The sequence below is a fragment of the Rhinolophus hipposideros genome (assembly GCF_964194185.1).
Source record: "Rhinolophus hipposideros genome assembly, chromosome: 6".
NCBI lineage: Eukaryota > Metazoa > Chordata > Mammalia > Chiroptera > Rhinolophidae > Rhinolophus > Rhinolophus hipposideros.
The window spans coordinates 4,924,898-4,950,984 of NC_138052.1; the positions used below are offsets into that span (position 1 = coordinate 4,924,898).

The following is a 26,087-nucleotide window of genomic DNA, read 5'->3' on the forward strand; positions in this document are numbered from 1 at the left end:
TTCAATATTGAGATGCTGTCATATTCATGTTGGCCAATGTAGGTTTTCCAAAACTTAATTTTCATTTGAAATCTTGGAATTTATTATTGGCAAAATACTTTCAATTATTGTCCTTGAGGAGAATTTGTTCATTTTCATTAAAATGCCTACCAAATATCCAAGTTTGAATAACCATCGTTTGTCTCTCATTTTCTTTCAGGTAAAAATTGAGTTCCATGAAAAAAGAAGCAATTTTAGCTTGCCTATCAATCATGGAAGTGATTTTTTTTTTTGAATTTTGCGCAATAGAGTTTAATATTTTTTTCTTAAAAATTAGAAAAGAGAAATGAAGACATTTCAGTGTGTTGACTGCATTATAAAATGTTTTATATAAATCAAAAGATAAAAGAAAAAACTGTAGAGAAAACAGTGTTAAAAGGAAATGCATAGGAAGGAAAATTTTCATAACTCATAGAAAGCACCCATCTGATAGCTTGCTCCCCAGAAGATAGAATGCAAACCAGAACGACTGTTTTCTTTAGATCAGTTGTAAAACCAGGCAAAAGAAATCTGACACATCAGAATCTATCATACAAAATAAAATATGGAAGAAATGGAAAGTTTAAAATTAAATTTAAGTATGTGGATATATAGAAAGTTCGTGTTTTGACAAAACAAGTATAGTAGGGTTTATGTTGGTGAAATCGATTATTTTTTTCTAAGCTGCTTCTTTATGGTATAGACTAATGTAATTGTTCCATTTCTCTGAGGGAAGAAGTTAGGAGCTACAATTGTAGTTGTAAACCATACTCTACTAGTAACTCATATAATCTAGTAACTCATATCTTGAAGTTTTGGTAGATTTAGATGAGTTTTAAAAGATGGACAGTGAGGAGCGGCCTGACCTATAAAAATATCAGTGTGGAGACACAGCCAGGAGTGCAGTTTCCAGGTTCTCAGCTCATGTGGAAAGGTGCTGGCTTAGATAGTAAATGGCCATCAACTGAGATTGGATGGCCATCAGCTGTAGCTTGTTGGCCGTCAGCTGTAACCAGTGAGCCGTTGGCCACGAATGTAACTGCTGTAGCTACGCTAGCAGAAAATGGGGGCTAGCAAGAAGATGGTGGCTGAGCCAGCAAGCAACAGAGTGAGGGTTGCAAACAGTGTGGCTTCTCCCAGCCGCCAGCGATACTACAGTGGTGTGACTCCCCTACCTATGGCTCCGTGGGTGTTCCTTTTCGGCCTCACCATGTCCTGTGTTCTTATGTGGAGAGCGGGAGCTGAGACCCCTCCTGTCACCCCGCACGACAGTCAGTAAGCAAAATTAGGAAATGACTGAACACACACTCCAGGTATAATTAACTTAAGTGTCTAATGCTTAAGGACAAAGCCCTCATTTACCTAGAGTATTCACTCCAGAAATTTGGAGGCTGTATCCAGTGAGCTGAGATTAAAGTCTTGTAAATATTACTACTCAGTTAACTCTATACATAGCAACTGGTAGAAGTATTTGTATCAGAAATCTTAGAATTATCTTTGTATAGTATTAAATTTTACAAATTTATCTGCAATCCTCTTATACCTCTCACTATTGATCCTTCCAGGAATCTGAACATCCTCCCTTGGTGATCTTAGGAATCTTTTTAATATAATTATTTCTCAAGAAAAGGAAATTTTGATTTGAGCATTAAAATGCATACATGGTTTGCCACATTTATTAAATGATTTGAAGCATTTGATTCTTAGTTGAAAGTAGAAGTTATCCATATTGGTTGGAGGAGAGTTGTTATCTTCAGAAGTCTTTTTGCAAATCACTCTTCTTAAGAAGTTCTCCTTTTCCGGATTTATCCAGGTTTTCAAGAAACTGTTCAAAAACTTTTACATAAGGAGCTAGACTGGTCTTCTTGTAATCTCTGGTTCTATGTTTGATATCGGATTCAGCTTTATTCTCTTCTTTTTCCTTTTCATTAGTGGAAATGGCATCAAATTCATGGCAGATGGAGCTTATGGTTGGAACAGTAAATGGATCAAACTGATCCACTTTCTGTAAATCAATAGGCACAGAAATTCGACCTGTTTTAGGATCAACACTAAAAGGGTCAGCAAATGATTGATTCCTTTGCTAACATTGATATCCAGTGGTGGAAAACAGTACTGGAGCATGATCTGATTGTCAAGCCAGGGTCAACATTTGTCATTTTTGATGTTATTCTTTATAAGACTCAAAATATTCAACTATCCCTGAACGTACAGCAGAGGACAATTTTCTGACTGATTCATCACAGACCCAACAATGAACACCTCTTCTTCTAGAATATACCCAGAGACGATGCTTAAATCCAAAGTCCTCCTTCAATGTTCGGTCAATGATGTGTATGGCCATGGTCATGAGGGTCCAGCACTTAGAACATATGTCTGCTGAACTACAACATCTCACATCGTCATAATCTGTCATGTCAATGTCAAACACCAGTTCTTTTCCCTGAGCCTGGAAAGCTCCCAGCTTCACTGTATTATGTTGATTGGGTCTGTGAGAATATACCGCGCCTCTTATCAATCTTATATGATTCATTTTCTGCATCTCCTTTTCCAGATCATTCTGGTTGTTGAAGGATTGGTAGCGAATGTAAATATCATCTTTCAACGTGAATGAAAATTCACGGTGTTGAAAGTAATTCTTTATCACTCCGCCATAGTTGAGCCAGCGGTAGTACTGGGAGTAGGGAAAAAGCCTCCGGTTATGAAGCTTAAGCAGCTCCGGCAGCTCCGCGGGATCAAACGCTCCATGGAGCACAGTACTCAGCCCAGGCAGGATTCGTGATTTTGTGGGGTTTTTTTGAAACGACCACACAGAATATTAAAAGGATGTGTATTATGAGTACTTAGTCATAATTAATTTTTATTTCTTCATCAAGAATATTATCAAGTGAAATTTCATTTTATTATTTCTGTGAATGTATAGTGGTAAAGAATACAATGACAACTAGTACCAAGTTTGGTGTCTCTTCTTTATTTGTGTTTAGGTCCATAAGCTTTGCCCATCGTCACTTTTGCATGACCAATGCAAATTTCAGCACAGTAAAAACGACAAATAACATCTCAGTTTTATTATGAAAATAGTTTTGATCTTGCAGACCCCTAAAACTGTCTAGGGGATTGCAAAGTCTATGGAGCACACGTGGACACACATGGAGAACCACTGATTTATAAAATATAGAATAAATTTAGCAGAATAAATAAATACATAAATAATAACTCAAATCATCCAGTGCTGACATTTTTGTGCATTAGTTTTCCAGGTTGTGTTATTTTTTTTTTTTCCTGGAAAGACCACCCGCTTCACATAGTGAGAGGCATACAGTAGCCAATAACTATATAAGGAACACATACACACACACATATACACAGCAAATACCCTGAGTCTGCTTCAATTAAAACAATAGTCATTAGTCAAATGGGACTATTTAAACTTAAATTAAAATTTTCTTATTTACTTTATAATATACCATATCATCAACATAATTCCAGCCAGATGAGCTACTCAGATATAGGAAGAGGCCAAGTAATTCCATTATTTTGTTTGTTTGTTTGTTTGTTTGTCTTTAGGTTTCCTATATATTTGAGTAATGTTTGAACTGGTCTATAAATTTTACATTTGCATCTAACTTTTAAAAAATGTTCTTGAGAATACTTTTATTGCAGGTTTTTGTTTTTTTCTCTGAGACTATATATTTGGAGAACAGATGACATAAACCCCTTTCTGAATGGGAAATTAAGGTCATATGGACCCCCTGTTCTATTTCTACCTGTGTTAACCTTACCTTACAGGTCAATAAATATATAACTAGAAGTATACATATAATTTAATTAGTAACATGAAGTTTTCAATATTAATTCATTTCCTCTTATTATTGCCTCACTTTAAATCCATAAATTTGAAATTTCTGGATCACAGTCATAAGCATTGTTTAGAATTTTTAATGCATATTTCTAAACTGTACCTCAGAACATCTGTAAGTTTGAAAACTCAGCTAGTATTGTGTGACTATGCCCATTGTTCATACCAACTGGATTAGATATCTCTTTTTAAAGTTTCTGTAATCAATATGATTACAATTATGTTATCCTGTAATGTTAATTTGTGTCATTGGTGTGATTTCTTTGAGCAATACTGTAAAAATGTGGACAATCTAATGTTGTGGGATCCAGGGGAGAAGGAGGGATGAAAGATGAAACAGGGCTTTTCAGTAAAAAAAAAGACAGACATAGGCTACAATTATTCAATTGAAGAATGTTTCTTTCTAGCATGGAGTAGCTGATCACATAAATTTTAGGTGCATACGTGTATGTACGTGATGTGTTTATCCTGAAAATGCAGGAAGGACCTTCACTGAAAGTTTGTCAAGACTGAAGACACCACACACATACCAAGAGGCTATGAAAAGGTGTATTACTTACATAATTGAGGTATCTGCAGAGAGAGCAGGGCAGACTTCTCCAACAGTTCAAAAATGGTTGGAGATCAAGGAAAGGAAAGTGGCCTATATGCTTACTGTGGTTAGGGGTAGGGCCAGCGTAAGGGTTCTTATGGGCAGATAGAGATGTACGCGGTTAGAATTTTTACTGGCAGCAAAGGAAAGAGCATCCAGGCTTTCTTATTAATTTGTCCAGTTGTGGGGAACAAGAAGAAGAAGGAAGGGGTGAGACTTAAAAGCTGTCAACAAACACACATCAAAGTATGGGGTCAGACTCCTCATTATAATGTGTTTGTGTGTGTTTTGACTATCCTCAGATACTTGCTCTGTGCATGTAATGTTCTTTCACGTATCTACAAGTAAACTTCACCTTCATTAAACTGAATCATTTGCTTTGGGGTTTATTTACATTTGTGTCCTTAGGGCCAAGGACTGTTTTCATTTCTTCCTTCCTCCTTCTCTTATTCACGCTCATCCCTGATGACTTTGAGAAATGCTTTTATGTTTGTTTGTTTCATATATTCTGGAAATTCTTAAGAATTTTGTAATGCTCAAATTATTTCTAAAGCTCATGTCCCAAAACCTTAATTTAAAAAAATGTTCTAAAGCTCATGTCCCAAAAACTTAATTTAAAAAAATGTTTTGCCTTTTGAAAAAATAAGTAATTTTTGTGTAACTTGCACAGAGACAGTTCCCAATTCCAATCTCTATTCCTGGTCCCATAAATGCCGGGGTCGTGAAGATGAGGATGACAGCATCTCCTTAAGGCAATTCTACCATATGTGGTAGGCAGAATTCTAAGATAGTGTCCAGATTCCTGCTCTGTGGGCTACACACCTTGTATAATCCCTAAGGTTTGTCAATATGATTGGATGGTTATTCTGATGAGGGGGTTATGTGATATGGCACAATTGACATCATCAAGAAATGGAGATTATTCTGGGTGTACATGACCTAATTAGGTGAGTCCTCCAGAAGGAATGGGCTCTTCCTGAAGAAGCAGATTCTCCATACTGGCTTCAGAGATGGAAAGGCCACCTTTACCGCAGTGAGACGTGTCTAAGGGAGCCTGTGCAAGCATCACACTGCATCCTCATCAATTCCTCTTGCAGCTCATCCTCCTCGGACATGGACTCCAATGATTCAGAATAGTCAGTGTTTATTGAGAGCCCCTACTACATTCCATGTTCTGGTCTTCAAAGAGCGACAGTAGAAGACTGAGCAAATACATCTGTTGTGGTTGAAAATGTTCTCAAGCTCCTTGAATAAGTTCAGTCTGGTAAACACATGCCTACATTGTCCTTTTTATTTTAGTCAAAACCTCATTTTTAACCTTAAATGGTATAACTCACTGATGATTTACTATATCTCTCAACCTTATCCCGTTGAGGTAGGGGCTGGAATGAAGAAGATCGCCAGTGCAAATAATCGGTCTGATCCTATAAAAGATAATGTATCGAGAATAGCTTTAGCTTCTGGATATTTTAAAAGCCAACCATACTCCTTAATGCAGTGGCTTTCAAATATATGGTTCCTTGGATTAATGGAAAATTTTAATTTCATGTCTTGAGATAGGTTAAAAAGGTATGTGATTTATTTAGCACAATTCCCTCTAAATTGCTGGTGGAAAACAAAAATAAAAACAAAACAAAAAAGGGGCAAACTACCAGAAAACATAAACTTAAATGTTCGCTAACATTCTATCATTTAAACACATTTGTAGCTGTATCTCTTATTCTGAAAAGAGAATGTGTATAACTTTACTCTTTTCTGCTTTCTGATCATCCTAACAATTTGCTTCTATGTTCAAATAATGTTTGTATCCCCCTATCTAGGCTAAGTCTTTCTCTTGGCAGAAAAAACAAAGATGAAAACAACAAAAAAATATCAGTTTCTTAGGCCACCATGGAAAGAAAATTATACCAAAATATATAATGGTCTATTGTCATTCAAGCACTGGACCTTTCAAGGCCACATGTTAATCAATACTCACCAAAATGTTTTAAGGTAGACATGAATGTTGCCATTTTACAGGGGAACAAAGAGAAGATTAAAGAGGTACATCACTTTCTAAATTGACTCCCTCTTCTCCCTCATTGCCCATTGCTAAACAGCAATTATAAATATCTATACAAAATAATAGATGTTGCTTTAATTTTATTAAGTAAAAGTATCCCTCATTTCCTACAAAAGGGAAGAAATTATCTTAATCCCAGGTGTTTCTTCATAGGCATTTTGCATCTGACTTGGGGTCATCCCAGCCAAACCATACAAAGGATACCATCATGATCACAACAAATTACTGAATTAAAATCTGAGAAGCACCAAGATAGTACAATAATAAAGTTGTGAGTTAATGTCAAGCACTATTGAAAATTAAAAGTGGAGACAGAAGATGTGGTTGGTGTCATCGGTCTATAATTGAAGTAACACAATTGAGGCACATAGCATTTACTGACAAGAGGCAATAGATTAACCATACTCCTTAATTCAGTGGCTTTCAAGGTATGTGATTTATTTGTGAAACTTGCATCTAATCTGTTCACAGAGGCAGGCAAGGTTAGAATCCTTCATGTGGTAGAAATAGAGCTAGATTTGAGCCTTATCTAAATTATGGAAGCATTTTTTATTTGTAACATATGAGTAAATTGTCCAATATAACACCTTAAAATCACAGAGAAGAATATTGTTTTTTTCTCTTCCAAAAATTTAAATGTCAATTCTCAGTTTAGAATACATTAAGTCGATCTAACATTAATAACTAATTTGGGAGCTCGTTTAATTGCAATTATTAGAAAAATGGAATTTTACATTTGTTAAAAGGTGTCTTCTGACCTTTGGAAATCTTTGTTCTTTAGTTAACTAATTGTATGCAAATGAAAAATCAGTGAACATATTTAAATGCAAATTTTACATAATTTTTACTCATTTTTAAAGTAGTTCTAGTACTTTCACTGATTTTGTGCCAAGAGCTCAAGAATGTGATTTATTTATGTTTCCATTTCTGCTGTGTACCTAAGGTGTGAAAACAGTTTGTGCCATCATTAAAAAGTCATTTTAACAAATGAACATAAAAAGCCTCACTCCTGCCACCCACCAAATGAAACAGTAGCACTCAAATTCTCAATTCTTTGGAAGCCAAGTTTCTCTGCCCAAATCTGAGCAGAGATGGCACATGTTTTATTGTACCGTCACCACCAAACATGACTTCTGATGCCTTCTCCTCTAATACCCCTGAGCTGGTCCAGCTTCTATGTCAGGTGAGCAGTTCTAAGTCAAGTTGGTCATGGGGCTGACACCCATGTGATGGGCAGAGGGTACAGGGAGGAGGGAATGAGGCTAATCCTTACTGAACATGTTGTCTGTGCCCCACTCTGTGCAGACATCTCACACACCCCATGCCACGAAATACTTACAACTCTGCAAAGGAAGTATCATTCTACTCATTTCCGAGTGACAAATATCATCAAATTTGGGGAAAATACCCCGAAGTCAAACAACTAGAAAGCAAGGGAATTAGAAATTAAACCTTTTTTTCTGAGTCTACATTCCTTGAGGTTGTATGATTTATTTTATTTTGTATGCTTTTTGTTTCAACTCCTTCTTGCCACCATCATCTCCTTATTACCTTAATTATATGCATACTAATAAATCCAGAGGTTAGGCTTAGCCTTGGCTTGTATATAAATTCAAGAAATATTAACATGGGTTATGACAGGAGGGCTTTGTCAAGGACTCTTATCCAATAATTCCCCTTTGTGTTTATTTGTCATTTTCTGAAATTCCCATCATCTGAGATTTAAATTGTTTGGTATTCCACAACTCTAATTGCCCACATCTTAATTTATTCCTCAGAAGCATGTGCCTTGCTTCAACTGTGTCGCTGCCTTTCTCTAATGGTAACTAATGATAATCCTGAATTAGGTAAATAAAATGTATGTGAGTCACCTGAACCCACTTCCAATACCAAGTCCAGGATGTTAAGTTGGAGCACATAACCCGGAGCACACGGGAAACTGTCTCACCTGTGCTTTGAACAGACGCTATTAATACAAAAACTGTCCACAGCCGAGAGCCCTCCATCCAAAGTGTTCCTCCTTGGTCCTGCCGAACCCTGCAGAAACAAGGGCCTCCTCTTTGCCATCAGACTCACCTGGCCTAGGCCTTATCATTCTGATGGGAGAACAACGGAACTGAAGCACGGGAGAAGAATTGACCTTTCCCTTCTTTAGTCCGTGATTCCACAAATCTGTACAAGATGATAAATAATACTGACCTTGGAATACTATGAAAATTACACAGACAACACCTCTCTTAGTGCTCAGGATGCATTCACTGCGTTTAGGCATTGTACCGTTGTTGGAATGCAAATTTCATTATAGTGTTAAACATCGGCTGCCATCATCCCATATGATGAGTTAGTTGACATCTATCTAATCCCTCAGTTAATGAAAGACAATTACTAAACTAATAGATGCATTTATATGTACTAGCTAATTGTTTAACAATGCTTTGCACAAAGCAATCATTATATACATAATTTAAATAAACTATCTACCTATCTAAATGTGTAATTACTTACCTATAATCCATCCATTAATCTATTTTATCTCCTTATTTATACATTTATCTGTGTAGAGAATAAAAAGAGCAAATCTATTCTGTGTAAGGCAGATATGAGTGACTTTTCAAGGAAAATATAAGCAGGGCTTTATGAATACACATAAAATAAGCTATTTAGGAAATTGAAAACTATGCAAATGGAAGGTTTAACAAATACTCAAGAAAATATACATAAAAGCCAAATTTGTGATACAGTTGGAATATGTGGACAGGAAAGGTAGAATTTGTAGGATGGGGAAATCAGAGAAGCATCTGGGATACGGAGCTTGACAAATGAATAAGGAAGATCACTAATGTTTGCCAGGCTTGAAAGATGCTTATAGGTATTTTGCATTACTTATCTCATTTAATTTCATAACACTGTAAGGTGGATATTACTTGTCATCATTGTATAGATAAAGAAACTAAGATGAAAGTCACAAAGGGTTATGAAGTAGAATAGGTTTTTTGATTCGTGATTTTTCAATCTTCATTAAGGCATTCCTCTTCAAAGAAGAAAAGAGTCCTAGGTCATTTCTTGTGGCACGGATAGCAAACCAATCCTGTACACACAAAGAATAAGACATTTTATTAAAGGAAAATGGAGTTAAGGGATGATTAGATTTTTTTTAAGTTTATGAGAGGTGTTTCAAAATAAGGGGGAAAATAAAATAGTCATAAACTGTAGCACACTTTAGCATTTCTGAAGGTTTCGTACGTAAATTATTTGCCAAAATACAAATCTGATGATGTGACTTTGTATTCATCCTGGTTAAACTGCTTCCATGACTCACCATTGTGTAAAAGATATCCTGATTCTAGGTGGCATTGCAAACTGGCCACTTTCTACCACTTGCCTCCACTACACACACACACACACACACACACACACACACACACACACACACACACACATTCCTGCCCATTCTCTGACCCCCCTGCTGCCTCATATATTTCAACCCTGCTGTGTATTTGATTTTCTCATAACTCTATAAAGCTTGAAGTTGTTTTCGGCTTGGATTTCTGTATATACACTTTGGTTTTCACCCATGTCTTTGCCCATTAGAGAGAGAGAGTCTGAAAATGAATTCTCTTTCTTTAAGACTCCAGGCCAATGCCTTTTCTCCTTTAAAGTTCCCTGGTCTATATAGCCCCCAACAGCTCACCACCAAGATAGTCAGAATGCTGTCTTCTTTTGCTCCTTGGTGCCTGCTTTGGTCCCAGGATTTTTGCTGTGAAATTATAATGGTCTATTGCTATATCTCTGCCCATCTAAGCCATGGATTTCTGGAAGGTAAGAACCATGAGTTTCACTCATCTTTGTGTTCCCACTATATCTCAGCAGTCTTATCAAGAAACACTTTTCAATGAAGTAATAAAAAAATGAATATCTCTTAGATCATTAGATTTTCAAAGGCCAGAGTATTTCCTAGTGCCTGTATTTGAAATATATATATATATATATATATATATATATATATATATATATATATATATATATATATATATATATAGTGTTGGCAGCTTCTGACACGGCTCCTAATGATCCCTGCCTCCTCATCTTCCCACCCTTGTGTGACCTCTACCCTGAGTATATGTTACACCACGTGACTTGCTTCTTTTCTACCCAATAGAATCAGACAAAAGTGATAGAATGCCACTTTTAAGAGTGGCTTATAAAAAAAAAAAAAACTGTGAACTTTGTCTGTTACTCTCTCTCTCTGACCAGCTCTAATGAAGTCAACAGCTACATAGAGAAGACCATGTGGCAGGGATCTGAGAGCAACTTTGGTCACCGGCCCAAGAAACAAGGCCCTCAGTCCAACAGCACAGAAGAAAGTACACCCTGCCCACAACCACATGAGTAAGCTTGGAAGCAGATCCTTTTCTAGTTGAACTTGAGATAAGACCATACATAGTCCCTACTGACACCTGGATCATAGCCTGGGGGAGACCCTGAGGCAGAGGGGCACAGCTCCTCCAACCCGGAACGTGGGTTCTGATGTGCATCAACTGTGAAATGATAAATGCTGTTGTTTCAAACCACTACACTTCAGGCAATTCTATACCACGTAGCAATAGATGACTAGTACTTCACGTAATGTGGTTTAAGCTTTACTGAGCTCGTTTTGCATAAGCACACACATATACACACACCTCAGCAGCCTCATTTCTTTTCATGATTTGGAAAGACCTAGTCTAATCTAGGTATATAGTGTTGAAATAAGACAAGTCATCAGATGTTAAAATGAGTTGAAGACTCTTAGAAATTAAAATGAAGGCTATACATAAAATAGTCCTCATGTCTCACAAGCTTAGAAGACAGAGACTTATGAAATTCTCACTAGAAAAAGAACTGAAAATCAGACAAACAAAATTTTAAAGACATAATTTGTATTTAACCAGAAACTTATAATCCCATTTAACAACCAGTCTCAAATCTAGATTGGGATCCTTTTCAGGGTTTCGCTGGTCTCAGGCATTGGAAATGATTTATAGTCTAAAGATTGTACAGTACACAATTATAATATATTTTAATAACAACATTTCAGGGCTTATTTAATATTTTCTAGAACAATCTAATGATATTTATTCTTATTGTCATCATCTAAGGGTATTGGCAACATTTTGTTTTCCTCTTAAAATGCCCAGGCATAACACACGATATCTTCAATTAAGAATATTCAAGAGCCGTCAACTTGGCATCTCTGAAAAGACATCAAAATGACTAGAAAAACAATAGAAAAAGTCAGAGTACAAAGAAGGCAATGTGTCAGAGAAACTGCCATAATGCAATATGCTTTAAAGAAATGTTTATTCTAACAATCCTATCTGATTTTTATCTCTAACTCAAAACTCCAAGTTAAAGCCGAGCTGATAATTGGAACTTGATACCATATAAATTATGGTTATCAGGCAAATACTTCAAGAGGGTCAGATCCACGGATTTCTTCTCAGTGCACAAAGCATAGACCACACAAGTATGACGTGAGACATTACCAACTGCACTGTAGTAGCAGCACAGCAAAGGGATTTTCTTTGCTAAAGAAATTACTAAAGCCAGGACAATAAGTACATTAAAGAAATGAATAAAAAGATGATACATCTTGTTTGAACTTATTACATAGCTTATCATCACAGACCACAGTTCTTATGTTATGTGACTCTCAGAAAACATGAGAAAATGCAATAATCTCACACGTGTAATAGCACAAAGACCATAAAAGTAAACATGTTGGAATATAAAATAATAACACTGTTTAAGTGTATACATGTGTATATTTGAGTATTTTATTTAATTATCAGGACTTGCAACTTCAAATGAGTGCTGCTGCCTTTCCTTTTGAAAAAAAACATGAATATTCTAGGGATGCCAAAAGTGGCTCAGGAATTGTGGGAATTCTTCCTTCTAGACCCTTCAGAGACAGATAGTAAGGGATGCATGAGACTCAAGTGCTCACAGACTGGCAGGTAGCCCAGCTAATTTTAGCAGATTAGTTGAGTAAGGTGAATGTGATGGTGTCAGTAGAGCTGGAGAGCACGTGCTCCACGTAAAAGGTGCAATTTCCTCTCAGCTCTGGCCAACTGTTGCTGTAAGTGTCCTCTGTTGCCAAACATTCTCATTTTCAAGAGAAATTGAAAAATATTTATTTAATGTAAATTTCCCTGATTTTTTGGTTGCTAATGAATTCAAATGCAAAATTATTTTTGCAGACTAAAACGCTCAAGCAGAATAAAACATGTCTATGAGCCAGATTCAGTCTACAATCACTGGTTTATGATTAATCATTTATTCCAAAGGCAGTCCACAGGCATGATTGAAAACAGTGGCTAATGTTGGACAAAGATGGGGCAGAGAAAAGATACAATGCTGATAAAACTTCACTGAGTAGCATGTGGATAAGAAATGTAGGGGCAGGGCACAATAAAATAATAGTGAGAGAAGTTTCCAAGGAACATAAGATTACAGATGCATCAAACAGAATATTTGCATAAGAGGAAGAGTTACCACATTAGAAAATAAATCAAGTAAAGCTAAGATATATTTTAATTTACCTTGTGATTTCTTCTTTGACTCATTGGTTATTTGAGCGTGCTAATTTCTACTTGTGTATTTTCAGTTTTCATTCTGTTATTTATTTTTAGATTCATTTCTTAAGACTTGTTTTCTTGAAGTGTTCAGTGTGCACTTGAGAAAAATATCAGATGTTGTGGGATACATATGTATCATATATATATGATCCAATTATAATGTTAAGTTCTCTATTTCTTTATTGATCTTCGGTTTAGATGTCCTATCAATTATTGAAATAGGAGAATTAAAGACTCCAACTCTTATTATGGGAATATCTATCTCTCTCTTCAAATCTGGCGATATTTGCTTCATATTGTGGGGGACTCAGATATGTGTTTATATGCTTTTATAATTGTTATATCTTCTTGGTTAACTGACCCTTTTTATCCGTTATGTGCTTTCTTGTCTCTCCTAATAGTTTTTAACTTAAAACTTATTCTGTCTATTAGTACAGACAGCTGTACTTTCTTTGACACTATTTGCACGAAATAACGTTTTTTCATTCATTCACTTTAAATCTATTTTTGTCTTTAGAACTAAAGTGAATCAATTGTAGGCAGCATATAGATAGATTGCTTTTTTTAAGATTTGTTTTGCTAATTTCTCCTTTGTGATTAGAGAATTTAATTCTATCATATTGCTATTTGTTTTCTGTATGTTGCATAGTTTTATGGGGTTTTTTTTTGTCCTAATTTCCTCCATTACTGCCTTCATTTGTGTTTAGTTTTGTTTTGTTAGTGACATGTTTTATTTTCCTTCTCATTTCCTTTATTATATATTCTACAGATACATTTTATGAGTAACGGGAATTACATAAATCTAACAATAAGAACCTAAGTTGAACTAATATTAACTTTATCTCAATCTAAGCAAAACAAACAAAAACATGTATTCCTATAAAGGTCTGCCCCCATTTATGTTATTGATTTCACAAGTTACACATTTTCTGTTTATGAACAATAGCGTAGCTTTATAATTATTTTTACACATTTGACTACTAAATCCTAAAGAAAATTTAAAGTGAAGAACCAAAATTGTAATAATACTTACCTTTATGTCTGTCCTTGTATTTGCTTTTATCACAGAACTTTTTTTTTTCTTTTCTTTCAGCACTTTAAATATAAAATCCCATTACCTTCTGGCACTGTTAATATTATTAATGATCCCTTTTATGAATAAGTCACTGCTCCCTTACTGCTTTTAATATTCTCTCTTTAAATTTGGCTTTGGTAGTTTTATTATAATAGATTTTAATGTGGATCTCTTTGAATTTATTTTACTTGGTGTCCATTGAGCTTGGATATATGGATTTATTTATTTCTTGAAATTTTGTTAGTTTTCAGCATTTTTTTCTTCAAGTAAACTTTCTAGCCCTTTCCCTCTCTCTTTTCCTTCTGGGAGTCCTGAAGGCATAGCTGGTTGGTTTGATGGTGTCCTATAAATCCCTTAGGATTGATTCATGTTTTTTTGAGTGTTTTATCTTAGTGCTCCTCAGACTCATTAATACTGATTTTCTCATCTTTAAGTTTTCTAATTCTTTTTTCTGCTTTCTTAAACCTACTGTTTAAACTTGTAGTTAATATTTTTTTTCAGTTACTGTACATTTTAGTTCCAAAATTTCTTTCACTTTTGTAAAAAATAATTTTTGTCTGTTGTAGTCTCACTTTGTTCATATATTACTTTCATTTAGGACAATGATTAAAAATCTTTGTCTATTAAATCAGAGGTCTGGACTTCTTCAGGGATGGTTTCTGCCAACTTATTTTGTTCCTTTTTATCATCCATGTTTTCTTGTTGTCAGTATGCCTTATAAATTTTGTTGCAAATTGGGCATCTGGCTGTTACAATATGCTAATTCTGGAAATCAGACATCCCCCTTTCATCAGTGTTTGATTTTTTTTCTTTGTTTTTATTACTGAAGGCTGCCATACTCATTTTGCTTTTAGACTTTTTTTCCTAAGACTTACTTGTCAAGTATAATTGCTAAGTCTCTGTTTCTTTAGCTTCAGATAATATATGGACAGAAATTTCTTTGGTGCCAAGAGTTAAAATATTAGGTTGGTGCAAAAGTAATTACGATTTAAAAGGTTAAAAATAATTGCAAAAACGGCATTATTTTTGCACCAACCTAATACATCAAAACAGACAAGCCAAAAACTACCAACCTAATACATCAAAACAGACAAGCCAAAAACTACCCTAAAAGGGAAAAAGAGAACAGCAACCATTCCCATTTTTGCAGATTGGCTTTGTGTTGGGGCACTCCTTCACCTTTTAGCTAGGCTTGATATGAGCCTAGGAATCATCCCTTCTCAGTATTTTTCTGAGCATGTGAGCCTGGACCTACTTGTGTATTTCTATATTTCCCCTATACACAACTGCTTTTAAATATCCTTATTTCTCAGATTTAGTTCTTTAGGTATTCCCCAGTCTAGTTAGGACAGACTTACACAATAATTTCCATATAAGATCTGTTCTGCCCCTTCTACTTCAGTGGGGGCTGGTGGGGATTGGAGCCAGAAGTTGCCACTGATGATGAACATTGTCACTGCACCAGGGAGGGATGAGTAAAATGACACAAAACTTTCTGTTTTGGAAACTGTTTTGTTTTAATTGGGCATTTTTTTGAATGCTGTAAACCTCTGATTATTTTTCAGACCTCTAACAAGGTTGATTCACATAGCTTCTGGTTGTTCCTTTGATGTTTCCGTGGGGGAACAAGTGCTTGGAGTTTTCTAGTCCGCCGTTTTGCTAGCATCACTCCCCTCCTGCACCCATTTTTAAATCTATTGTTTAAAAAATGTTTTGACTGGTGGATAATAACATTCAAAATTATTATTTTTTGATTGCCAGTGATACTTCACATACTCCATAACTTTGTCAAGGAGGTATATTTTCCATTTTATAAGTCTTTTGTTTATTGAGTTTTCCACTTTATATGTTCACGATTTTCTGTTAAATTTGGATATATTTCACAGGATAAAACTACTAGCCATTCTTATTATATTTTATTTTATTATTTTATGCTATAATGAATGAAAGTAGTTTTATTGAGTGAAATTTATGATACTCATATGCAACAAATGATTAATAGCTGATTATAACTTAGCAGAAATTTGTTATCCTGAAAGTCTATATTTTAGGCAACATTTTTAGATGACAATGCATAGATATTCAAGTTTGCTTTTTGCATTGTAGAGAATATGAAACTTTGCTTTTGCTTCTGTTCTTATTTCCTCCATTTTTTTTCCTAGTGAAAAAGTATGTAAATGTATTTGTAGAGTGGAATTGCATTTACATGTTTATTGTTTTTCCCTTTCCATTCATTATAGGTGGGTGGGTTACTTTCCTGCAAGCAGCAGAGGCTCTTGCCCAGGCTAACTCAGATTGCTCAGCAGGACTGTTCTAGGCAAGGTTTGCTACCAAGCATACTGACCTCCTGATTTGATTTCTGCCTGATATCCTGACCTGATGAGTTAGTGGATTTTGAAGCTGCAGCCCCAAATATTTTATTCATTTAGATAATTGTTATGATTATATATTAACTTTTCATAGTCAATTTCTACTGCTATTTAGATAAACAGAAGACATTTTGTGGCGCTGAAACATTTGAAATTCTTTACAATGCAAAATCTTCTTGAATCGGGTTTGAGAGGAAAAAAGAAACAGAATGCTTTTACCAAGTTAGTGCTGACTAGACCTATTGCCCCTACATACCAAGGGTTTTGGGGAGTGGGGAACAACATAGATAAAGTAGAGGAGATAGAAGATACTGAGTCTGTGCCTGATCAGAAATAAATGTTCTCAATGTATTATTCTTGTAATTACCTTAACCACGTAAACATTTTGTGATGCATACTTTTATTTCATGCGTCTACAAGGTCTTTCCGTCACTAGCTTACCCTATTCCAACACCACCGTCAAACCCACAAGAACTAGATTTTAAACAACTTTAATAAAATGGGTTCTTATATCACCAGTTGAAGAGACTGTAACATATTAGAAATCTATTAGGTTGGTGCAAAAGTAATTGCAGTATATAAGTTTAAAAATAATTGCAAATATCACAATTACTTTTGCACCAACTTAATAATATGTGCTTTATAAATATTAATTTTTAATTGACATTCAGGTGGATGTGAACAGGTAGGCAAATAAGACTTCTGACAGACTTTTTCAATAATGGTATACTAATAATTAAATCTACATTTTGAAATACTTTTCATTTGACAATGCATTTTGATATACATCATACCCATTTTATCTTTACCATAGTTCTGTGGAACAGATGCTACTAATGTTTTTGTTATCATTCTTATTTTATGATTAAGATTAGAAAATTCAAGTATTTGATCAAGTATGCAGGTAATAAATTATTGAGGAAGTCCTCAAACCGCATCTTCTAACTCTATATCCAGATTGTTGTGTTTTGTTTGTTTTCTTTTTTCCAAAACAGCATAGGTGATTGATAGAAGATGTTATACACACAATCTGAGATGGAAAGTTTGGCCACACATTATTGGGAATAAACTGTGACTACAATAATCAAAGATTTCTATAAAATGTCCTGTTCTATGTTTCTTCCTTCATTTCATGGGTATTGAATAGCAAAGCTTTTTTGCCAGAAGCAAAAATAGGAATGGCAGTGAGCTGGATAAGATAAAGAAAAATTGAACTAATATTTTGATCAAAGTTTAAACTTGTCATAACCAGATGTATGTCCTTTCTGATAAAATATGAAAATAAATTCTGTAACGAGTTAAATGGCATGTTGGATAAAAATGTTGTGTCCAAGTAGAAGATTTTATAACCCAGTTTGGAAAGTGACAAATTTCTTTTAACAGTAGTTTCTCTGTAAATGACCAAATTACATAAACGTAAAGGAAAGACAGTATTTACACAGCCAGATTAAAAATATTTAGCAGATATAGTCCAGTGCAATTATGTAATAAATGATATATGTAGAATCTATTTTCCTACGTGATCCTGAAATACATATTTGTAGTGTGTGCTATTTGTAATTATCTTATTTCCTTTATTACAATTTAGAACTTGCTTTGCAGGTCAAAGAGGCAATGTTGTATTCTTGAGTTTTTCTGTTCATCATCACCTTAAAATAACATAAAATAAGGAGTTTCTTAGGTTAAAATTTCTCAGCCCTGCACTTAGCACTTTCTGTGAGGAAAAAAAAAAGCGGAGCCAAAGTTTTATGGAAGTGTGTACATATTTTCCCCTGAAACCTAATGGAACACTACTGGCAATATGCAAATATAAGATAACTCTGATCTCTTAAGATGAAATTATTCACATATTCCATTACTATTTAAATGTGTTTGTTATTCTGATTTCAAATTCCTAAAACTTGCAGACCCATCAAAGTTATATCTAACACCTTTCAATTTAGATGCTGGCACATGTTAAAAATATTTATTCAGTCTGAACTAAATAAAAACCTGATAAAATATGATAAATTATGTCAAACCTCCCACTCTCCATCTCCACAGATCACATAAGCTCATCAGACATGTTTAGAGGTTAATCACTGATATTCTTTCTACCTTAGAATAAGAATCAACAGTTACAGTAAAAATGGTTTCCATAAAAATAAGAATATTTCATATGTATACTTTTTCAAAAGCTTGTATCTCTCTATTTCAATGCCACAAACTACTATATGGGAACTAGAAAATGCATCTCAATTTCCATTTGACACATAGAAACTGAGGCTCAGAAAGAGAGCCAGGTTCATGGCAAAGCTGTTAACACACATCTTAATATCAAGTTCAATGTATGGAAATTAGCTTATGTATAATCTATTCGAGTTGTGCAAAAGCAAAAGAAAGAGCAGGAAGAGAAAAAAATACTAATAGTACAAAATGCTGTAATGGATGAAATGATGATAAAAATTAATTGCAGCTTTTATAAATTACTGGTGAGAAAGGAACATATTACAGCCACTCTAGAAAACAGCATTTTCTCATAATATTTGACATAGAGTTATCTTATGACCCAGCAAACCCCCAGCTGGGTGTTTACCCAATAGAAATGGCCAGTTATATTTACATAAAAACTTGTACATGAATGCTTGTACCAGCTCTATCTGTAATTATCCTAAATTGGACATAACTTAAATGGCTTTTCATGCTCGAATAGGTAAACCATAGTGCATCTCCACAATGAAATACTACAAAGAAAGGACCTAGAACAAACCACTGTTATTACAACTTAATTGAATTCCAAAGACATTATGTGGAGAGAAAAAAGCCAGGTTTTAAAAGTTACATACTGTATGTTTTCTTTTAGATGACAATCTCAAAAAGACAATACTAGTGTGATAGGAAAAAAATCAGTAGTTTTCAGGGAGTATTTTGGGATGATGAAGATGTTTCGGTCCCTGATTGTGGGGTGTCTATAAGAATCTCAAAGCCTATATAAAGTATATCAAAAAGTCAGTTTCACTGTAAGATAACTTTGAAACTAAAATTAAAATATAAATACAATTGTTAATAGCTATGTTTGGATGATGTAGGTCAATGCAAATTTAATTGATATTCTAGTACCCTTTCCCAGATTAAATAACATCTGTATTAGGAATTTAAAAAAGTGAAGATTTATTTTGTAAAATTTGAAATAAAAGAGAAAAAAATCTGTAAAGGAAGATTACCTGAATGACATTGTCTTCTCTAAACAATACTTAGAGTATTGTTTTAATCACAGCCAATATTTTCCTGATATTTTATATGACTCCAAATGTAACTTTTTCATTTATGTCTCTCAAAGTAGGTGTTATACATTCAAAATGGCGACATTTGGAGGGACTACAGCTTCTACATTTTGAAAAGTTGTAGTGACTAGTTTTAAGAGAATTTTATATGGTCATTGATGCTTGAAGACAAGCTAGAAATAATACTTTCGAAGAAGTTGGCTCAAAATAATGGCAAAAAGCCTTTGAAAGATCGTGGACTGATTAAAGAGGAATTATCTTCTGTCTCCCTTCTAGGATTCTGAAATTCACAGCAGGTGCCCATAAATATTGAAGACAGATTTATGAATACCTCAGGGGCTTCCAGTCATAGTTTTATATTATTTCTGATTAACATGCAAATGAGGAGTGATCTAATTCAATAGTAATATGTTAACATTCAAAAAGGAAGCTGCTAATATTCTGTGGTTAAATTCAGATTTCATTTAAACTGTTTCCTCTCAGATTATTTTGGGAACAACCAATTTAGATAGAAGTTGTTTCATGTGTGGCTTTTAAATTATAGTTTTTAAATGCACAAATAATTAAGATGAAGGAAATCTGAATAATAATATTGAAGATGCAACAGGATACATATTTAATGAATAGATTTGTTAATAAATGTTATAAAATATTTCTTCCACCCATAAGAAAATCTTTGTGGTATAACAGCTTCATTAAGATATAATTCATATGCTATACAATTTACGTGCTTTATATATACAGTTGATTTTAGCATATTTGCAGACTTGTGCCACCATCACAGAAGTCTAATTTTAGAACATTTTCAATAGTCTAAAAAGCAAAATTGTGCCAATTTGCAGTTACTCTCCCCATCCCAAACCCCATCCCAATGCAATAATTAATTTACTTTCTTTCTCTATGCATTTGTCTATTCTAAACATTTCACAGATGTGCAATCATACAATGTGTGGTCTTATATGATCAGCTGCTTTCACTTATAATGTTTTTGAAGTTCATCCATGCTGTAGAATGTATGAGTACTTCAGTTGCTTATGTCTTAATAACATTCCAACTATAGATGTACTGCATTGTATTTGTTAATAGATATCTGGGTTGTTTCCACTTTTTGGGTATTGTGACTAATGCTGTAATGAACATGCATGCACATGTGTTTTATGTGAGCATGTGTTCACTTTCTTGTTTAGACACTTAGGTGTGGGTTTGCTGGACTTATTTTAACTCCATGTTTAGCATTTTAAGAAAATATCACACTGTTTTCCACTGTACCATTGAAATAATACCATTTTATAACCACCAGCTAATATTTCTCTGCTTTATTTAGTTATTTAAATTCCACTTATAAGTGAAATCATACGACATTTGTCTTTTGCTGTCTACCTTTATTACACTCAGCACAGTACCCTCTAGTCCATCCATGTTGTCACAGATGGCAAGATTTCCTTCTATTTTATGGCTGGGAAATATTACATTACATATATATCTTCTTTATTCCATTCATCCATTCAGGGACACCCAGGTTGCCTTCATATCTTGGCATATGCAAATAAGGCTGCAATGAACATATGGATGAGCATGTCCCCACGAAGCAGTATTTTGGATTTGTTTGAATAAATACCCAGAAATGGGATTACTAGGTTCCTGTTTGTCTCTTGTTATAGTCTTTGCTTTAAAGTCTATTTGTCTGGTGTAAGTATAGATACCTCAGATTTTTTTGTTTGTTTGTCTCCATTTTCGCAAAATATCTTTGCCATCCCTTTACTTTCAGTCTGTGTACATCTTTCGATCTTAAGTACATCTCTTGTTGGCAGCATATGTTGTGTCATTAATGGCGGTGATTGGGTGGTGCTCTAGTTCATTTTAAACCTGGCCTCTGGGGGCATTAGCCCCAGGACCACCTTGGAGAGGATCCCCTGTAGGTCAAGTTCAGCCACAGCCAAGGCCCCACCGGAGCCACCTGGCAGGAGCCACAAAGAAATACGCAGATGGCTGCCACCTATGCTGTGCTTGGAAGTGCCTTGAGAGGCCAAACTGTGAACCAAGACTGGCTGCTGCTAGTGTTGGGCTTATGGCTGCTCAGCCAGAGGTACAGGACATGCTGTAGCCAGATGCTGCTTGTCTGGGTTCTGCAAACCTTTGAGAGACCCTAGGAAAGTCTGCAGCATGAACAAAGGCAGGCAGTTTGTATGAGAAAGCCACTGGAATCAGCTTGAGTGTGCCCCAAAGTTGGGCAGGGCAGGGTCTTGAATCACTGGGATGTGGCAAACAAACAGGATTAGCCAGCTTGATGGAGACACAGATATGGCAGCCGCTTAAGTCTGCATGCTGGGAAGGGGAAAGACTCAACAAAGAAATAATGGCTACTGCTAGCTCCTCTGTCCAAGAGAAAACTGCCCCTCCAACCCACGTCCTGAAGCCAGACAACTTAGTTCTCCAACATACATCCCTGTCACCTCTCCAGCTCCTGCCCCAGCACTGGAGCTCAGAGCCAATTATTCTGTCGGTGGCTAAGTCCACATGCTGTCCCTTTCAGAGGAGTGCCGAGGAGTGCATCCAACCTCTGTCTCAGTCAGCACAATCTCTGCTGATTTTCACAGCCAGAGATTATGGAGACTTCTTTCCCTGGCACAGGAATCCTGGGCTGGGGTGGGGCTAGGACCTCTCACTCCTCTGGGGGATGCGGGGGTGGGGGGAAAATTCCACAGCTGAGATATCCCTCCCAGTTTTTAATGGTCTCATGCAAGTGTAGGACCAACCTGTTCTGTGTCTCTGCCCCTCCTATCAGTCTCCAGGTGGCTTTTTCGGCATGTCCTTAGTTGTAGGGCTTTGGTTCAGCAAGATTTTTAGGTGTATCTCAATGATGGTTGTTCTGTAATTTAGTTGTAATTTTGATACGGTCATGAAAGAAGGTAAGCACAGTGTTTACCTACTATGCCACCTTGAGCATAACCTACTCTACCAGCAAATTCTAAGGTTTGTGATTTCTCCACATCTTGCCAAATTTTATTATTATTATTATTATTATTATTATTATTATTATTATTATATTTATTGGAGTGACATTGGTAAGTAAAATTATATAGGTTTCAAGTGTACATTCTTATAACACATAATCTATATATTGCATTGTGTGTTCACCACCCAGAGTCAGTTATCCTTTAATCACCACATATATGACCTTTTTTACCCTCTTCTGCCCTCCCTTACTTGTTTAAATTTATAGCCATTCTATTGGATGTGAAGTGATGTCTACCTGTGGGTTTAACTTACAGTTCTTTAATAACTGATGATGTTGAACATCATTTCACGTACTTATTAGTCATTTATATATTGAAATCCTTTACCCATTTTAAATGTTTAAATATTTTTAAGTTGTAAGTATTCTTTATATATTCTAATTATATGTCCCTTATCAGATAACTGATTTCCAAATACTTCCTCCTAGTCTGTGGACTGGCTTTTTACTTTCTGATGGTGTACTTTGGAGCACAAAAGTTTTTAATTTTGATGATCAAGAAACAATGTATATGCAGAAAATATATATCATCAGGGTCATGTAAATTCTAGTATATATTATAATTTCATATTAGATTGAATTACAAAAACAAATGTCTCTTCTTTAAAGTGAATTGAGTCAGTTAAATTGCCGGCTATAACTAGTGGTGAGTGACTGCTGATATACATGTCAATGAGGGAGTTTTTAGTCCAGCTTCCTGTTAATTGTAGTCTGAACCTATGTAACTGTGAGGCCGTCTTACTGTAAATCCTATTCAGGCAATGGTGGAGAAAAGGAGTTTGGACACTTACTAGTTTTCCAATATCCCAGTACTCTCCTTTCCAGTCACAGAGTGAGATTATACTCCCTCACTCTTTTAAAGCTTTGTCTATGTCATGTGATCAGAGCAACAACAGCCTTTCAACTGTTTTTAGACAGTGATTGTCATTTATTTTTCCTTTTACCATGAAGACTGGCAATGTTCCAGACAGAGGCTACCATAGAAGATGACATGGAACAGAGCTCCAACTCACTTTGAGTGGACATGACACATGAATAAGAAATAACCCTCTGCTGTTTCAAGACACTGCAAGTTCATAGTTGTTGGGTTTTGCAGCATAACCTAGCTTCCCTGGCTTGGCAATTGAAAAATGTATTAAACAATACTCCCCATAACCACGAATTATGTACTGCTTTTTTACTATAAAATAAGTATTTTATCACTATTTGCAAATAACAAAACTGATGTTTCATAGGTGATGGAACCTTGTGAATTTTGAAGAGTCCCTTAAGCCTCAGCATTGGGATCCAAACCCAATTCTGTCTGAATTTGAAGCTTACACTCATTTCACAAAAATCTGTATCGGGACTCCCAAATACTTATGACAAAACTAGAATTATCAGATTTGGAAATTCAAGTGATATTGCTAGAGTTTATTTCATCTGTCTCCATATCCTAAAATACAAAACTCTGTTACAAAATCTATAATTAATTAAGAAATAGATGTTTGCAACACTAGATTTCACAATTATAGAGTTATGATCCTCTATATAGAAAACAAGCACATAATACCAAACAAAATAAAAAGTGTGTTTTGCTTTCTTAATGAAAATATATTAGATTGAAATTCATTAGGGAAAACATTCTCACTCTAGTTGTTATTTATAAAATATATGTAATATTTGGTAAGATCTATATACATTGAATACGCAGGAACTAGCAATATCCCAGATTTGAGGTTAAGGAACTTTGCTCAATACTGACTTATTCCATCAAAGAAAAGTAATGGAGATAGATAAGGAAAAATGACTAAAGTTATTTCTTCATAGACACCATTTTACAAAATTTAGCAAAGTAAAATTTAAAAAAAACAACAACAAAACACGTGAAGGTAAGAAACATATTTTGCTGAATATTTAATTTTACAGACAATTATACTGTCTCAAACAAATAAAAAATATAAAAATTCACATGTCAGAGTCTACCAGAAGAAATTAGAGACACTTGAATTTTATTTGGATATAGAAAGTAAAGCAGAGAGCAAAGAAAAGTAAGTACACTTGATTCAGAAGCAAAACTTTTGGCCACAAAAGACTAACTGCAGGATCTATGACAGTTATATGTTATACATTGTGATTTGTTGGAATAAAATTTATTATGAGAATAAATTCTGTTATTTGCATGATAAAACTTTACTATGTAAAGAAATAGATTGCTTTTTTTCAAATTAAAGTTTATTGGGGTGACAATTAGTAAAGTTACATAGGTTTCTGGAGTATAATTCTGCAATACATCATCTATATATCACATTTTGATATTTTCAAACAAAAAATTGCAGGATTTGTTATTGCTGTTATTGTTTGGTTTTGCTTATTTGTTTTACATACATTAGAAAAAGAATCAGTGGTTATGTGTGAAATAAGTATAAATTCAATAATCAAACACTATGGGAAAAGAGTAAAACATTCTGTGTGTGTGGGAGCTTGTGTATTTATGTGTGTATTTGTGTTCTTAGGTATACATTCACATGCAGAGAGAGAGAGAGGAAAAGAGAAAGCACACATCTAAAACTACTACTTAATCTATGCATATAGGGGTGGAACAGAGGTGAGAAGTTAGGTGGGAGCAATTGACTTAATCCCATCATTTCACAGTTCAGGAGAACCATGCCACAAAGGAAGAATATGGACTTCGAAATCAGGCTTACTCATTTTGATTTTCCTTTTCAAAAGATTCATCTGGCAAAGTAGTGAACCTTTGTAAGTTTCTTGTGCAAATTAAAAGAGTTCATTTTATAACATATCTATAATGCCTGGCACACAGGCATTCACACAGCAGTCGGGAAAATGATTATTATTATAGATGAGAAAACAGTTACACTGAAAGTTTCATTTCCTCCTCTATAAATAATGATAAAAAATATCCTGTTGGTTGTAAAAAATATATTGAGTAATATGTGTGAAATGGCAGATGTTACTTTCCCTTTAGGCACACACACACACACACACACACACACACACACTCACACAGACACAGAATGTTTTACTTTTTTCCCACATGGCTTAATCATTGAATTTATACCTGTCTGTATTTTAGACATACTTAATTGACCATTGTTGGAGGGAAGAAGAAACAAAAACCAAAAAGGATAGAGAAAATAAAAAAGGACAAGTAATGTAACAAACAGGACTATTGTATGTGTCATTTCACAAAATCCTCACAAAATATTATAAATT

At 34.8% G+C, this 26,087-nt stretch overlaps 1 protein-coding gene across 1 annotated transcript; it reads right to left on the minus strand.

Annotated features, from left to right (window-relative positions):
- Positions 1-1,771: 1,771 nt before the first annotated feature.
- On the minus strand, positions 1,772-5,584 carry LOC308499105 (DNA primase small subunit-like; the record flags this gene model as incomplete). Its single annotated transcript, XM_081051942.1, is given in 4 exon segments — positions 1,772-2,079; positions 2,082-2,145; positions 2,216-2,777; positions 5,499-5,584. Coding segments are annotated over 4 exon segments (1,020 nt in total).
- Between the last annotated feature and the right edge of the window lie 20,503 nt (positions 5,585-26,087).